Source organism: Falco punctatus (assembly GCF_963210335.1).
Source record: "Falco punctatus genome assembly, chromosome: 8".
Lineage (NCBI taxonomy): Eukaryota > Metazoa > Chordata > Aves > Falconiformes > Falconidae > Falco > Falco punctatus.
Window position 1 is genome coordinate 52414738 of NC_137588.1, and position 16217 is coordinate 52430954.

Consider the following 16217-nt stretch of genomic DNA (forward strand, 5'->3'; position numbering starts at 1 on the left):
GCCAAGCTGCGACGGACACCCGGGGCCTGGGAGCTTCGGCTGGGCTGCGCCCCGATGGCGAACCACGGAGCTCTGGGGTCCCGCTGCGGCCGGAGCTGCGTGTCGGGGGGGACCCGGGGGACGACTCTGAGGGGCAGGGGGGTGGTGGTGGGCCCCGTCCCGTCCCCAGGCCGCGTGCTGCGGGTGGCACCTCGAGAGCAGCGGGAAGCGCGTGCTGCTGGGTGTGTGTGGGTGTGTGTGTGTGTGTGCGCGCAGGCCCCGACGGGCGGCCCGGCGCAGCGGGGGGAGGGGGGGAAGCCACCGGCCGAGGGGATGCTGGCCCACTCCCTCCCTCCTGCCAGCGCTGCGGGTGCCGAGTACTCCGAGCCCTCACTGCCGGGGGCAGCTCTGCGTCCCGCGGCCGCCGGCACGACCCCCCGCAGCCCAGCCGGCCGCACCCGGGGGTCGCCGTGCGCCCCGACACGCCCGTCCCGTCCGGGGGCTCCTGCCGGCGGGGGCCGGGCGCTGCGCGCACAGGTGCTGCAGGAGCGCTGGGGCACGGCGGGGAAGGAAAAATGCCCCTGCCCGCGGCAGCCGGCTGTTAATTAGCGCCAATTAAGGGCGGAGGGGGGCAGCAGCACTCCCCCTCCCCCCCGCCAGCTGCGGGGCTCGGCCCGGGCCGCCCGCCGAGGCTGGCGCTGCCGCCGGCCCCCCGAGGGCTGCCCCCGCCGCCGGCCCCGGCCTGCAGCGCCTTCGGGGGGGGCGGCCGATAAATCACGACGTTACGGGGCGGCCGGTGCCGGGGGGGCGGCCAGCGGAAGCTGCCGCGGGCTGCCCGCGACTTGTCCGGTCCCTTCTCTCTCCAGCGGCGCGGCCCCGTCTCTCCTGCAGACCTTTGTCTGGATGGGAAGGACGAGGATGGAGCAGCAGTGGTGGAAGGGGGAGCTGGCCGCGGACATCCACCAGACCCTGAGGACGAAGGTTGGGTCCCACCTTGTTCCTTTCCCCCCTCCCCTGCGGGGCTCGGCGCGCTGCCCGGCGGGGGTCGCCTCGAAGGAGCGGGGTCACTCCGAGCGCCTGCTCGCCCGCTGCTTCGTGACCGCGACCTGTTGAAGCCGGCCCTGGGCAAGCTGCTGGCCACAACTACCTGCCCGCGGCTTCCCAGCAGCGGTGACCGGGCCGGGGGGCCGTGACTCGCTGCGTTCAGCGCCGTGAGGATGCTGATGCTGACCCGCGAACAGCGGGCTGGAGGAACCGCAGGAACAGCGTCGCAGCTTTTTCCGACAGATAAACGCTGACATTCGAATCAAGGGGAGGGGGCCGTTCGCTGGCCGGCTGTAGAGGCGCTGGGGGAAGCGCAGACACGGCTTGCCGTGGCTTTTCTCGAGGCGGGTGCAGCGTTTGCACCTGGGTGGGCGCCGCAGGGCAGGGCTGGCCGAGCGGGGCAGCCGGTGCCCGCGGGTGCGCGGCCGCAGGCGCTCGGGGCTCCCCGGTCCCTGCCCCTGTCCCTACCCGGCCGTGGGGGGCTCCACACGCCCTCAGCTGGGGAGGGGAGGGGGCCTCTCCCCCAGCAAACACTGGCTGCCTGCACCCAGACGGCTTCTGAGTCACTCGGGTCAAGGCGAGGTGGGATCTTTGCAGATCCCGTTCCCCGTGTGTGCCCGCTGAGCACACAGCGGTGCCGGTGGGCTGGTACCAGCTCCTTCGCAGGGTACCAGCTCCTCCTTTGCTGTCCTGCCCTCCAGCTGAGGCAGGTTTTCAGGCCCGGGAGGGGGAGGGGCAGGGAGTAACTGGGAATCTCATTGACAGGGTTTTACAAGGTGGGGGGAAGCTTTCATCGTTTATTTATTCTTGTTTCCCTGTACCCACTACCTTTTAATCGGCTGGTTTTTTTCAGCCTGCTTTCTGGAAGCATCTGACAGCTCTAGAGTGCTAAAACTCCTGCTCAGTGTATGGATGCTGACCTGGGCCTGCTGAAATTACAGTAATTGTTGGAATTCAAAGAGCCTGCAAAGAGGGAGAAGGGTCTCTGGGCTGCTCTGCTTTTTCTGCTCTGAGCAAGGTCTACAAATCTTTCTGCTTAGATAATTTTAATCTTCATTCCACCCACCTTGTAAGGCTGACTTTTCTTTTTGGAGGCAGTGCTACATGAGAATCCTGAGTGCAAGTACATCAAGCAAAAATAATCGCAGCCCCTAAAACTTCTTCGGTTCACTTTCTGTGATTATTTTTTTTTTTTCTCCCAGATAATATTTTGCAGAAACACCTCTCAAATATATCACCAAGGTTTGCTTTTTTGGTGTCTAAAGTGTCAGAATTTACCGTAAAACATTGTGGAACTCCTCAAAAGGATCCTTCAGCAAAGTCTGGGAATCTAAGTAATTTTAAGGTACTGAAGTCAGTTTTGTGAGTGTGGACCAGTTTTAGGGATGCCTGTGTCTGTTGCATAGAATAAAATGTGCTTCAATAGTGGCATCACCACTAGAGTACCAGTATGTTATTAGTGTATTAGTGTGTTCATACTGGAATACAGAAAATTCAGGCAGTGGTACCCTCAAGCCTAAATGACTTCTCTGGTTTTAGACATTTGCTGAGGAGTCCTAGTCTGGAACAGTGTGTGTCCCTGGTCTTGGGTGAGAATAAACAGGTCTTAGTTTTAGCATGTGAAACTGGCAGGAAGATTGCTTACAGCTGCTTGTCGAGGAGGTTGAAAATGCATGTTGGAGGTTGAAATGCATGTTGCAGGCTATCCCACTTTTTTTTGAAGAATGTGCTTAAAGTCTGGGTGTAAGGTAAGAAATAATATGTCCTTTTTAAAGAACATAAATCTTATCTTAAAACAACCGAAGGATCATTGGAAACACTTCCCACACACACCCCTCACACCCCCCCCCCCCCCAATAATTTAGACACACAGATGTATGGCTACTGTGAAACAACCCAGATTTTATGTTAACAACTGGAAAAAATGTCATGCCATCCCATCCCTCTCATGCTCCCAATTGGGTCTGAGAGTTCTTAACCTCATTGAAAGTTGGTGTCCTTTGTGACAGATGTTGTGTGCTGTATCTGATGGGTATGTTCTGCATGAGAGCAGATACTGAATGCACTGGTATACCTGGCTTCTAATTCAGAGAGGCCTGAAAGATGCTGTGAGGCTTTTGACTTCCCAAAGGCTCTAGCTCAATGTGGAGGAAATTAATAGCCCCTGAATTGTCTGGCTAGTAAAGTATCTGTGCTGTGATTATTGGGATGTAGTGCTCAGCTTAGCAGGGCTGTATTGTGTTAGTTATTGAGTGTGCTGACCTAGTGGAGCAAAACGCTGAAATTCCAAAAGTGCTACACATGTCCTTAGACTTGAAATGAAAGGTTAAAAGTGTTCCCTGGCTTAAGCCAGAACGTTTAAACCTGTTGCAAGACTGAGCTGGGAAGGAAAACAAAAATTTGAGCATACATGTGCTAGAAAAGCCTAACACACACTAAGCCAACAAAGGTGCTGGGTGTGTGTGCGTTTTCTGGTGCTTGAGCTACTTCTACAGTGGAGAGGCACTGGCAGTGCCAGGCTTCAAGGCAAAAAATCAGAGATCTCTGAGTGGAAATGGTATTGCTGCAACATCTGCACGGAACTCTTCTGTCTGCTTCAGTAGCCCTGAATACTCCACATGTGTGTAGTGCTGAGCAGCAAGTCAGTGTTGATTTTTTTCCCTTGCTTGTTGTTTGAAGTTGAGGAAATACTCTACTCTAGAAAGCAGCCTGAGTGTCCCAGAAATAAGTGATGACTGCTATTCCTCCCCCAGTTTTGTGCTTATGTAGGGCTGTTTTCTTCCAGGATATGTTCATTTCCTGCTATTAATGAGAATTACTATATCTGCCTGCATTTCCCTTACCTATCTCTTGCATAGCTTCTCAGAGCAGGGCCAAATTTTACAGAACTTGTTGCTTGAGAATTTAGAAGGTTAATAATTGTAACTTGATCTTTTTAAAGGCAGTCCCTGTTATTGTCTGCAGTTACTTTCAGCCATGTGAGGAGAGCTGATCCTCTTTCTGCTGAAAGCGAACAGTCCTTTGCTGTTAAGCGGTAAAAAAATCCGAGTGATTTCCTCTAGGTGAAGGCTGCTCCACACCTGTCTCCCACCAACTCTTGGCTTAAAGATCTTAATGAGGAAATGCTGTTAACCACCACGATGTGTTTCATTATATTTTGATGTGCAATGCCTCCCTTGGCTGGGTCCATGGTGTCAGTTTGAACTGTGGTCTCTGAAGCAGGAGTGTGATCCGTACAGGGTTTGTTGTGAGGGGGCCTTTTCTTCGCTGGTCTCTGGGTACTGTCACCATAAATGTGTTTCTTGCAGTCTTAAATCATCCTGTTAGAAGTAGTGCAGGATCCTGTTATTAACTTAATTCAGTAAGAGCTCTGGTAAAAACATCACCTCTTCTTCTTCTCCCTGCACCCAGTCTATGTCCCTCTCTCTTCTGCAGTTGTGCCAAAGCATCTGGTTTACTTGACCCATTGGCAGTGTGAAGGTCTTGATGTACCCGGTCCTGTTTTATCTTTTAGCCTGCAAGTCCACCCTTGTCATTGTTATTTTAAAAAGTGGTCATCCCTTCAATGTTTAATTAATTAGATGGTAAGTTTGATACATTCAGATCTGCCTGACACAGCCTGAAACGCAGATTGGCACAGACTAGACAGTTACACTGAGCAGAGGGAAGGTGTTGGGGCATTGCAGCAGTGCATCTCCCGGGGTTTTAAAACAAAATCGAGATGAGAACTTCAGGGGTCCCACATACCTGTGGACATGCAAAAGGTTTTGTGCTCTTTTCCATTTCATTTAACAGACAGGATAAAACATTAACCTCTCATTCTGATGCACCTTCCCAGTTTAAATCAGCTGTAAAAGAAAGTAGGTTTAACAGGCATTGAGGTGTATTACTATCAGGTTTTTAATCCAAGACTGGCAGCCCAGCAACAAAAGCATAATCTGTTCACTTAATAGAAAACACATACAAAACCCGCTAGCTTTTGAAAATCAGCAACAATAGCATTACTGGTTGCTAGCTGTAATTTGCTTATGTTATAGATGGCAGCATTGCGTGAAGCTGAAAGGAGCAGGTGTCCTAATAAAGTCCATGGTTATTCATGATCTCTCTTCTTTTTTCGTTAAAGTTGGGACTTCAGTTTTCACCTGTTTTCTCTGATCCTTCTCAGATTAGCTGCTGAAGTTCAAAATACTTTGAAGTGTTTAAGAAGGACTTTATGAAATGCTTGATAAAATACCACAGTGGAACATGCGAAGTAGTAGATTTTCAAGCACAATACTGGTTCAGCTTTCCTGCAGCTTTTGAATGCCTGGGACTGTTGTGAGGATGCTGAAGGGTGGAGTGGATTCAAGCACAAAACGCTTTTACGTAGAGTTGCAATACTGTCTGGGTCTGCCACAGGTTTCTTGTGTGACTTCTCAGTTGGTGCCTGAAGCTTAATTTGTCTACGCAAAATTCAGATCTCAGGAACGGAGTCTGTGTTTACCTGTAGGTATTTTGAAAGGCAGAAGCGGGTGATATGGGGTGATGCTTGAAGAGCACAGAATGCAGTCAGAGATGGCCTTTAATCTAGGTAAAGGGAGGAAAACTACTGAAGGCTCTTTGAAAGAGAAACAACCCAGTGTCAGCCAGAGTCACTGAGCAGGTTGGAACCTGAGGTTCTGTTTGTGGCCGGAGAGTGGGCCCTTTGCAGAAGATGCTGTTCCTTTTGAGTGTGCAGGAACAGTGGTAACGCAGAAGAAAATCGGCATTTATGGTGTTTCATTCGCACATCAGTGGAATGCATTGTAGATCAGTAAGGGTAGCTGCTGGCAGTGCTATCTAGGCGGTGTAATGAGTGTGTTTAGGCTCTTGTTCTGTCTACCTGATTGGTCACCGTTAAATGAGGGGGGAAATAAGGGCTATATGGCCCTTCCTTATTAGAGACTCACTGGCTTTTAAATTTTCACTGGAACTAGAGAGGAACTGTCTGAAATCCTTTTTGAAACACGCTTCCGTCAGGTTTGTGTCTTTACTCCTATGCACTGAATCCAGACGCTGTGCAAGACTGGCACTTCTCCTGAAACCTGGTTAAGGCTGGTCTGAAACAGCTGAAGGTTGCTGAAATAACGGGAAACGCTGTCACTTTCAGGACTCTCAGAGATTCAGTTATGGCAGGGCTGAAGAGGAGTAATAGGTCACGCAGAGAATCCTGGACTGTCCCTTGCTGCTCTGTCTTCGAACAGGTGGAGTCCCGGGTCTCTCTGTCTTACAAGACAGCGGGGCTGGTGCTTGCACAGCAAACCGAGCGGGGCTGTTTCGGAGAATTTCACTGTGGGTTTCTGCTGGGTGAGGAAACACATCCTGCTGGCCCTACCCGAAGAGCACTGCCCTGCCGGTTATCTTTGCCCTTCCCTTTCAGTTTGCCTGGCCAGCTTTAAGATCAGTAAAAGCTAAATGCATCAGCTGTGCTCTGCTGTCAGGCTGCTGGCAAACATGCTAACTCTTCAGCTTCCTGACCAAACTGCAGGCAGCTGCCAAAGCACAGAAAGACTTACCAGCAAGTTTCATCCAAGTGATTTTGTTACTGGTAGGCACAGTGCTGCAGTCTGTGCAGGGGCAGGAGGATTGTTTCTCTGAGCGAGAGAGAGTAGTGTGGCAATAGTAGCAAAATTAAATTGGTAGCGTGCTACCTAGTCTACTGCAAAGAAGCATGCACAGTGCTCTGCATTTTCAAGCTAGTTCTGCATATTCAAAAAATAGTGTAGTCTAAATTTTTCTTCTTATATCATCTTGCCCGCATAAATAATGCGTCATAGAGGCGTTAGCTTTTAGTGGTTTCTCATGTGGGGTGCAATAATTCTCTCAGAGATCAATTTGGCACCTTTCTTCTGCAGCTGGAAAACTGTTTGATTAGAACACAAAACAGGAAGGAGTTTGTCTCTTTCAAAGAACAACTGTTAATGGGCTGCTAGATAAGCTTTCCCTTTATTTTTCACCTACTGGCATTTCTTTTTCCTGTTCTAATGCTAACAACTTTGCAGTATCTGTTATTCTTACTATAGGAATTCATAAGAATCTGGTGGAGGTCACGTATGTGCTATTTTTCTGGAACACGCAATGCGCAGAGCACTAAATGATTGTCCAAGTTAGCTTTTTACTAGTTTTATGACTTAAATACTTAGTAGCCTTCCCTCCCAGGTGTTGATTTTTTGTTGGTTTGTTTTGTTGTTTTGTTTTTTTGGGTTTTTTTTTTGTGGGTTTTTTGTGTTGTTTTTTTTTTTTTAATTTATATTTGAGTGCCTTATATTGACACACACAAGTGGTATCTTGAGTTTCTGTACTTTTCCTCTGGATTAATAAAGATCATGCAGAACTTGCTGAAACTTGTTATACTTCACTGGTTATCTTTGTTTATCAGCTGGAACCTTTTTTCAGATTTTGGGTTAGGATCAGTGGTGAACATCTGTGGGCTGTGGTGGCAGGGGCCATACACTAGATTCTGTTTACATATCCAGAAACAGAAGTAGATAATAAGATTAAAAAAGAATAACAATGAGAGAAGTATGAAGTTCATAGTAGTTAATGAAGCCTGTGTCTGTGTAGAGGAGTATTGCAACAGCTGTTTCTAGATGAATAGGCTTTACTGTTACTGAGTAGCTCTGGTTTAGGTGGGTTTTTTTGCTACAAAATGAGAAGGTAATTTACCTGGCTGCCCGCAGGGGATGCAGCTCTCTGGAGATGCCCGTGAGCAGCAGCTGGGTAGCTGGCAGCTGAGGCAGCTGGTGCTGGGAGGCAGGAGGGCAGTAAGAAACACCGAAGCTGTTGCAGGGAGTGAGGAGATGCTGTGTGTTTGGCCTGTGGCACAGAACGGATCCTGACTGCCTGCGCCAAGCGCTTAGACATGGTAGAAAACCAGATTCCGTTAACATCTCCCTGAGTTTCAGAACCCAAGACATATTTGTTTCAGCCTTTCATTTTCTTTGTCAAAAAGCCTGTGAGTTGTTCTAAAATACCTTGATGAATTCCACTTTTGTGCTAAGAACTGATCGTTATAGTGTGACTGATTACCATAATGTCACATCACTTGCTAACTAACTTTTCTTGTGGCTGCTTGTCAGTTCATTACTGGCTTTCTATCAGTGGAAGAACAGGTTTACTGAAAAGAAATTGGACAGAAAAAATGTACGCATGGAATTTCTTGCCATGTTGAATGGCAAACCATTTGATATGGTACTGTGATGTAGGTGAGTGCTGGGTAGACTGGCCTGGACCAGCTGCTCCTGCTTTAAGGGAGCTGGAGGAAATAATCCTGTTTGCTCCCTCTCCACTTCAATCGCTGTTGGGTTGATTTAGTTCAAATGGCCGGGGAAAGCCTAACCTTCATGTGGCTGCTCAGAAGCTTTAGTTTAAGTCTTGTTGCCTAGCGTCTCCTTTGGGAGATGGATGCTGAAGTGCGTTTGCTCAGCCCAGTTAGGAAGCCACCCCAGCATCGTGTCTCTTGAGCTCAGGTGATGAACTCCGGCTGGAGCGGGCAGGTGAGCTGTGCTGTCTGCGGGGAATGCCTGATGTCTGGAGCCTGGCTGACTTTCAGATGAGATTGCTGAGGAAGATTTGTCTTTAACACCACTTAAAAGTGTTTACACCGACTCACTCCTTTTGGAAGGTCAGGTCTTGAAGCTGGTAGGAGGTGGCAGAAGACTTAAAATAAGTCTTCACCCTTTAACACTGACTCTCCGCCCAAGTCTTACTTTCCAGGTTTTGAGATGAAGTGGTGATTCCTTTAAATGCTGTGCTCTGACTTTCTGGAGGCTTTTTGTGGAGAGACACTGATCAATAAGTAGAGCAAAGCTTGTTAAGTAATTTCCAAGACACCTGCGAGTCTCCTCTGTGCTGCCTTTTAGCTAAAAATGTGGCAATTGCTCAGCAGCCCAAAGCCAAGTCCTTGAAGGAGATCAAGATGAACAGGTCAAAGATAAGCAGAAGCAGCATATGAAAGGGTGATTCCAGCAGGCAGCAGGACTCCCCCTTTCTAATCTGTTGCTTTACTGAAAATAGAGGGAAAAAATTAAGCAATGGAAAGGATTCATTTTATTCTTGCTCCCTGAAAGTTGTTTTTTTCCATAGAGTTGTATTTGCTGTTCCTGCATCCCTATCCCCAAAGCAGCGAAGGCATTTTTTGAATTCAAAGGAATTTTTTTTTCCCCTTTGATGAATTTATGCTAAAGACCCCAGTGGGGGGCTGATGGAAAGGAGTGCATACCCACAGAGGTGTTGATCAAGCGTAAGCCTGCCATTCAGCTCTGGCATTGTTAGGCTATGTACTACTTGCTTTCCTCTACAAGAAAATCTCATTTAAGACTGATCTGTCGGTGTAAAAGCATTGAACTGCTTACTAGCTGCTTCATGCTAGGTGGTGCAGGGCAAGGCTCTTGCCTATACACAGGTAATTACCCTTGATCAGTTAATGCCTAGGAACTTGATCTTGTAAGAAACTACAGTACGTGGCTCTGTTCCTCCTAATATTAATCCTGAAGCTGAACCCTGCCTGTGCTGTCAGGTCTCGTTATACAAAGCCCACGTGGGGCTTTTGGTGAGCAAAATGGGAGTGCCTTTCACTTATACCCTTTACTAGTAACCGATTTAGGGCAGAAGGGGAGTAAAAATAAAAAAGCAGATGTCATATGGGGGGTAAATGTCTCTGTTAAACCAGTAGCAGAATAATCCTATTGGTTTAAATCCAGCGCTTTGCCTGGCCTTTGAATTTTCTAGTGCAATGGGCTTAGTAGGGGTTGTTCTGGCTTCCGAGTGTCTGAGGTTTGGGTGCAAATCTCTGGATCTCTGCTTTCATTCTGAGCCTGCCCTATTCACTCAGTGAACTGTAATGTTTAGACAGATCAGATTTTTTGACGAGGTGTGTAACTGGAGTTACTGTTCATTTCTTGCATCTGGTGTTATGGTCTAAAAAGCAAGCTTCACATTAAATATATATGCTGACCCTGGAGTATAGAGTATAATTTTGCTGGGAGACTTAGCTGTAGAAGCAGGATGGCCATTTCAAAAATTAAAACTCGAAGCTCCTACCAGTCACCTAGAAGAAGAAAGTATTTTGGAGGTAGAATTGCCGTCTGATCTTCTGATAGCTTGGACTGTGTATAGACATTTAAAAAAAAAAGGGGGGGGGGGGGCAGTTATTTTAACTGATGTAAGCACTGAGCTTGCAACTGTTCCTGTCAGAACGTTCATGTTATGGCTATGCCACAAATTCCTGCTCTGAACCTGGGTATGTCACTCGTACTGATGGATTGAAATCTCCGTACATAAGGCAATTGAAAAACCAAATTTATGGGGTTTTTCTGGGTATAAAACAATGGGGGGCAACATGTTCCATTCTCTTCCTCCTTTATAAATTGTTACGGGTGGGCGATTTCTTTATAATCTGCCAGCAAAGGCTGTCCCAGGTTTCAAAGGGCTGTTTGCCCGTCCGCAGCGTGTGTCTGTTCGGTCGGGAATGCGGTTTTCCAGTGACTCTCTTTGAGCAGGCTGGGAAGCAACCACCCGTACCTGCGCCCGGCTGGCCGGCTTTGCGCGCCGCTTCTCCTCCTGCGGCCTCCCTGGCTTCCACTGCTGTGTGCCCCTCGGAGCCTGGTTGTGCAGCTATTTTTTTCCCGATAAGTTGAACCTCCTCAAGGAATGTCTCCTTCCAGGGGATGAAAGGAGCGTGGGCAGCTGTGATGCTGGCTGTGCGAGGTGGTGCCTCCTACTTCTGTAAATGGGGGAGCCAGTGCAGCTATGTTCACAGAACACTTTTTTTTTTCTTTTTTTTTTTTTTTTAAGTCCTGATTTATTTAGTAGAATTAATTGCTATGCACTGCTTTGTATTCCACTATAAAACACATCTATCTCGCAGCATTGCACTACTTCTAATTTATTTTCAAATATATGTAAACCAAAAATTACTTATTCCCTTGATGAATTACTGAGAGCTATACCTTGCTGAAAGAGCCTTTTTCTAATCCGTGCCTATCAACGTGTGTTCAGCCCATTCGAACTCAAGTCTGGCCATGGTAACTGCATTAGTATATGACAGTGTCTAAAGTCAGAAAGTGTCAACTTTTAAGTGGCATTAGCTTGTTGCAGGTATTCCTGGCGGTCTTCACTCCTTCCCTTAACCCGCTTTTTGCAAAGCGGCTAGCAACTGGTGTGTAAAAACCCTTGCAGGTGAAGATGTAGCATAGGTAAATCACAAACTTGTATAATTCTCCCTTTAAAATGAAAACCCATATATTAAATTTGAAATACAGTCTGTCAGTTCAGTAACTAGCTTTTATAATACTGTAATAGGTTACTACAGAAAATACTGGAATTTGTTATAATTATAAAAGTAATCATTCTCCCACATTGGGTTTTTTTCTTTTGTTAATGTCTGCTTTTGTTTCTTGCTGCAGCCATGCACCATGTGATTTCTTTTTTTAAAAAAAAAAGTTAGATAGATGTTATTTATTCTGAAGATATGCATGTTTTTTGGCACAGGATGTCATAACTTGGGCAACTGAGAAGAGGCATTGTCAGAGAAACATTTCTTACCTGTGACACTCTATTGAAGCCATACTTAACAGTCCAAATTGGGTGAACAAAATGTAAAAAAATCCTTCAAGAATAATTTTTATGGCCAAGAAGTTTGGTGTTTTGTAGAAAGCGACAGAGGTTGGTCCTGGGTTAAACTGTAATTTACAGTGTTTGACCACGTGTTTCATGCTTGTAAGGAAAGCGTGTGGATGGCCGAAGTCCCAGAGGGGAACTGACTGTCAACACACGCAGTAATCCAGCCCCGATTTCCGTGTCACTCCGTGCTGTGGCTGCTGAGCATTTGCCATGGCAGGTGGCAGGTGTTGGTTTGGGATTCCAGATGCTGAAATGGTATTTGTCTCAGTAACTCTTTTTTTCCTACCCTTTTTTTTCTCTCTCCCCTCCCCCGGCCCCTAGGAGCTGAAGTTGCCCATGTATAAGGCTCATTCGCCGCAGATTGGGATGCGCCGATACTTCGTTGATCTCTTGACAGTCCTCTGCAACCGCTGCGATCTCTGCCCTACCGCCCGTCATCTCGCCGTCTATCTGCTGGACCTCTTTATGGACCACTATGACATCACTGTCAAGCAACTGCACATCATTTCATTTGCCTGTCTTCTCCTAGCAAGTAAGTTGGCTGCTGTCTATTAAGGCTTTTTCTTTTGGAGCAGATGGTTGTTTTCCTTATATATCATGTGCTGCTTTCTCTGTGTTAACAGCTTCCACCCACCTAGGGTAAAGCCTAATGAAGTCCAAGGCAAGGCATAAAGCAGTCTGTTAATGAACTCTGCTCAGCTTCATGTGTTCATGCGCGGAGGAAGTTTTGGCAGCTGAAGCTGTGTCAGTGGAAAGGGACAATGTATATCAGGGTGATGGAGTGGGAAGGAAGTGGCTGGACTGGGGGAGGTTAGTTCCAAGGAAGAGTTGGTAGTAGGGAATAACGTCTGTGTAACACGCAGCTTCTCCTGGAGAACCATCCTTGGACAATGTGTGCCTCTGCTATGATCACTGGGCATAATCAGTTCCTTGCAAATTGGAAGCTTCTTATGCAGGGGCCAAAGGAAAATTTGCTTCTGAGGCGTTTAGTGGATGTGTTGATGATGCTGGCATGCATATCGTTTGCTCTGGGCTTCTGTCAAATAGCTAGGCATTGCTGTTAATGCTAAAGCTTCAGCACTGGCATCCATTTAGCAAATGATCTTGAATGTTTGTCATTAGTGCTTTCTTGAAATCTTCTCTGCAGCTGGTGCTGTGCAAGTGAAGGAAAGCAAGACTGGTGCCTCAAGGAACTGCCGTCTGTCCCTGTAGACTTATGGAGTCTGTAGGTTACAGAGAAACTATCCTGCCATGTGGGAGCCATGTAGAGTAATGCACTACTGTGGACAGCAAAACTTATGCAAACTCTAGCCCTGATGGCTAAAAAGTGCAAGTACTCATATTGGTTAAGATAAAAAAAAAATTAAAATATGGAGAGACAGAAGCTGGAAGGTAAATGAGGAAAGAAGGTGATACTCTATGTTTAGCCCTCAGGATAAGGGATGCTACTGCTTTTCCTTGCTCATTGTGGTCTGAAGAGCTTAAATTGAAGGGATAATGGTAAAATAATAAACCCCCCCTGTACATTTAATGTATTTAAGCATTGCTGTTCATCTGACTCTAGTGAAGATGGTTAATATATGTGGAGCAGTTACTGATTCGTGTTGCAGAAAAGGCCAATATTAAAATCTGAACAAAGAATGTACATGGTTGCTGTAGGTGCAGTCTCACGGCAGCCTCAGTGACTCTCACATGCTGTAGTTCTGCTGACCTGAACCTCTGACAAGCTCCTTCAGAGCAGCAGACTGGCAGAGAACCATCCCAGCTGAAGAACTGTTTTCTTTATTTACCAGAGAGTTTTTTTCCTGAGGAGCCAGAGAAGCTTTAGGCTAGTGCAATGGAGAGAAGAGGGGCTAGGGACGATTCGTAAATTGTTGTGAAACTGTACTCTTAATGTCAAACACATCAGACTGAATGAAATGCCATGTTCAGGTAGCCTGGAGGCTGACGCCTGCTCAGAGGTGTACTCCTTCAGCTTTCAGGCCATCTCTCTTTTTTTGGGTAAACTCATAACTACAAAATGCCTTGCAGCATTGCTAGTTTTTTTGTGGATTTATTATTATTATTATTATTATTTTCCCAGTGTGTGGATGAATATTACCTTCAGGAAAAGAGAAGATTTTCTTTACTTGAAGTTGACAGATTTATCTATGCTCCTACTCTGGTTTTCCCCAGCATAAAATTGATGCTTCAACAGTTCTCCTAATAACTTTTCATTTGGACTTAGAGGAAAAAATTATAGCTGGTTTACATTTCCAGTGCTACACAGACAGCGTGAAAATGATACCCTCAAATCTTGTATGAATAATATGGCTTGCCAACTGTATCCTGGGCTGCAGCCAGCCATGTCCTGGGCCACATCGAAAGCAGCATGGCCAGGAGGGTGAGGGAGATGATTCTGCCCCTCTACTCAGCTCTGGTGAGACCCCACCTGCAGTGCTGCATCCAGCTCTGGGGCCCCATCAAGATTTTTATTATGTACATGACTGAAGTAAAATGCAACTTCAGTCCACTTCTCTGCAACTGAAGCAAAAGGAAGTTCACAAACTTCCCTATGATAAGACTGGAGGGAAATGTTTTTCAACTTCTGCCTATTTAAAAAAAAAAAAAAAAGGCTATTTGCTTAAAAGAGCAAGCCTATATCTAGAGAGTTAGAGTGTGAAAATCTTTATAAATTAAGATTAAAGCAATGCAGTAGCATGTATACATCCTGATCTGGGACGATACAATTTCTTACAGGAAGAGGAAAAGGTCTGTTATTGTCAAGGCAGCTTTCCTATCAACGTGTAGAAACCAAACACTGAAAGTTGAACCAAAGTAGCTTTGCGTGAAGTTAATGCCTAATTAACTTGTATAGCTAAGGCTTAAAATACTAGGGCTCAGTCTGGTGACTTTTAGGAGCATAGTAAGCTGTTTACTGTTTAGGCCATCTTAATGTGCAATAAGGATATCCTCTTCTGGGATGTATCGTTCTAAGTGATGTAAGTCAAATCAGGAAAAGCCACTTTACAGTAAGTGGGAATTCCTGTGTTTAGTTTGTTACCTTCAAAATTATGTGAAATGGAAGAAATCTTGTACTATGATTATTTTTTTTTTAAATGTCTTGTAGTAAAATATTCTGAGTAAGCCAGAAGTATCGACCCAATGTCACCTTAAAAGTTCTCATTGTAGCAAAGAATAAAACCAGTCCCTTGCCTGTTACTTCAAATGCAGTAATAGGAACTTCCCGCAAAGCATTGCCGTAGGAAGTTGCGTAGTTTTTCACCAGAGGATTGCAGCAAAAGTGCTCTTCAGGCTGTGTTGCAAGACACTTTTCAAAAAATTATATACCTTTACTGCAGGGAGAAAAAAAGCTAGTCTTTTTTTTTTTAAATAGCTGTGGTGTTTTCATGGTATCAAGATGAATGTTTAATGCAGACTGTCTTTGTTATTGTTATAAATTGATATAATATATATAAAATATACATATATACTTATTATATAAGTATTTGAGGAAACTCTAGATTTTTCTTCCTGATTGCTTCCTTAGAAAAGAGTAAGAGATTAAGGGTAGTGTGCAGACCACAAGCAAGATGAGGTGTAGTTAGAGGCAAGATTACTTATTCCCAGTAATTACTGTAAGGGGGTTGGAGGTGGGAGGGGCATAATAGAGAAGGTTTTCAACACTAACTTCTGAAATAGAAGCAACAAACTTCTAAGCTAAATACAAGTTGAGCACAATTTTCGAAGCTCAGATAAATTATTGTAAACTTGTGTTTAGCTGTAAAGTTTGTTGCTTCTCTCTCCAATCTAAAGAATCTCAAAAACTTGTTTTTCCTTCCCCCCCCCCCCCCCTTTCCCTCCCAATGCCATCATGTATTTCCACTAGCATAGGACAGCAGTGCTTTCATGATGGGAATGTAGCGTTTTGCTGTGTGTCCTTTAGTTAGCTGGAGCTAATTTCTCTTACTGTATTCTAGAGATGCATTTTGACCAGCTCATGGGTTTCCCTGGACAGGGAAACTGGGTGATGATAGTGCTTCCCACTTTGGTGATAATTGTGGAAGAGATGAGGGAGTGAGACCATAATACTGTGCCAAACAAATCACGCTAGCAGCCAAGTAACGTCCAGCCTGGGCTTGCCGCAGCTGGGAGGAATGTGGGTGTGTGTCCCTGGAATCATCCAGTTGTTCGCTAGCCGGGCGATGTATGTCTTTTTGCAGTGTACGTACAGTGTGATAACTGGAGAAAGATCTGGAAATTCCTGCCAGATCGTTTTAGCTCCTCAGAACAGCTATAAAAGGTTTGATTTACTAATGTCGTCAGTGGTTATTATTTCCTCTGAATCAGTTCTGAAGAAGAATGGCAAAAATTGTTCACAGTAATCTAGGGGTGAACTGAAAGCTGTTGGGGGAGGGAAGGAAAAGTTGCTGGAAAAACTGATGTCACACAGGGATGTAGTTAGTCTGTCATACTTGCGCTAAGGGAAACTTTATGAGCTAAATCAGAATCATAAACTAAATGTGTTTTTGCAGTACAGAAAGACGAGGTCCACGTGGATGTTTTGGCTAGGT

General features: G+C 46.0%; 1 protein-coding gene across 6 annotated transcripts in view; it reads left to right on the forward strand.

Moving 5' to 3' along the window:
• Positions 1–647: 647 nt before the first annotated feature.
• CCNJL (cyclin J like) overlaps positions 648–16217 on the forward strand; it is a 33466-nt gene continuing 17896 nt past the window's right edge. For 3 of the 6 annotated variants that reach the window (XR_013929856.1, XR_013929857.1, XM_080398103.1), the window contains exons 1-2: positions 657–960; positions 11986–12196. Coding sequence is in view for 4 of the 6 variants with exons in the window: in XM_080398103.1 (XP_080254229.1) it covers positions 883–960; positions 11986–12196 (289 nt within the window). In the remaining 2 variants the exon portion in view is untranslated. The other 3 variants (XM_080398106.1, XM_080398105.1, XM_080398104.1) reach the window with 3 other exon arrangements.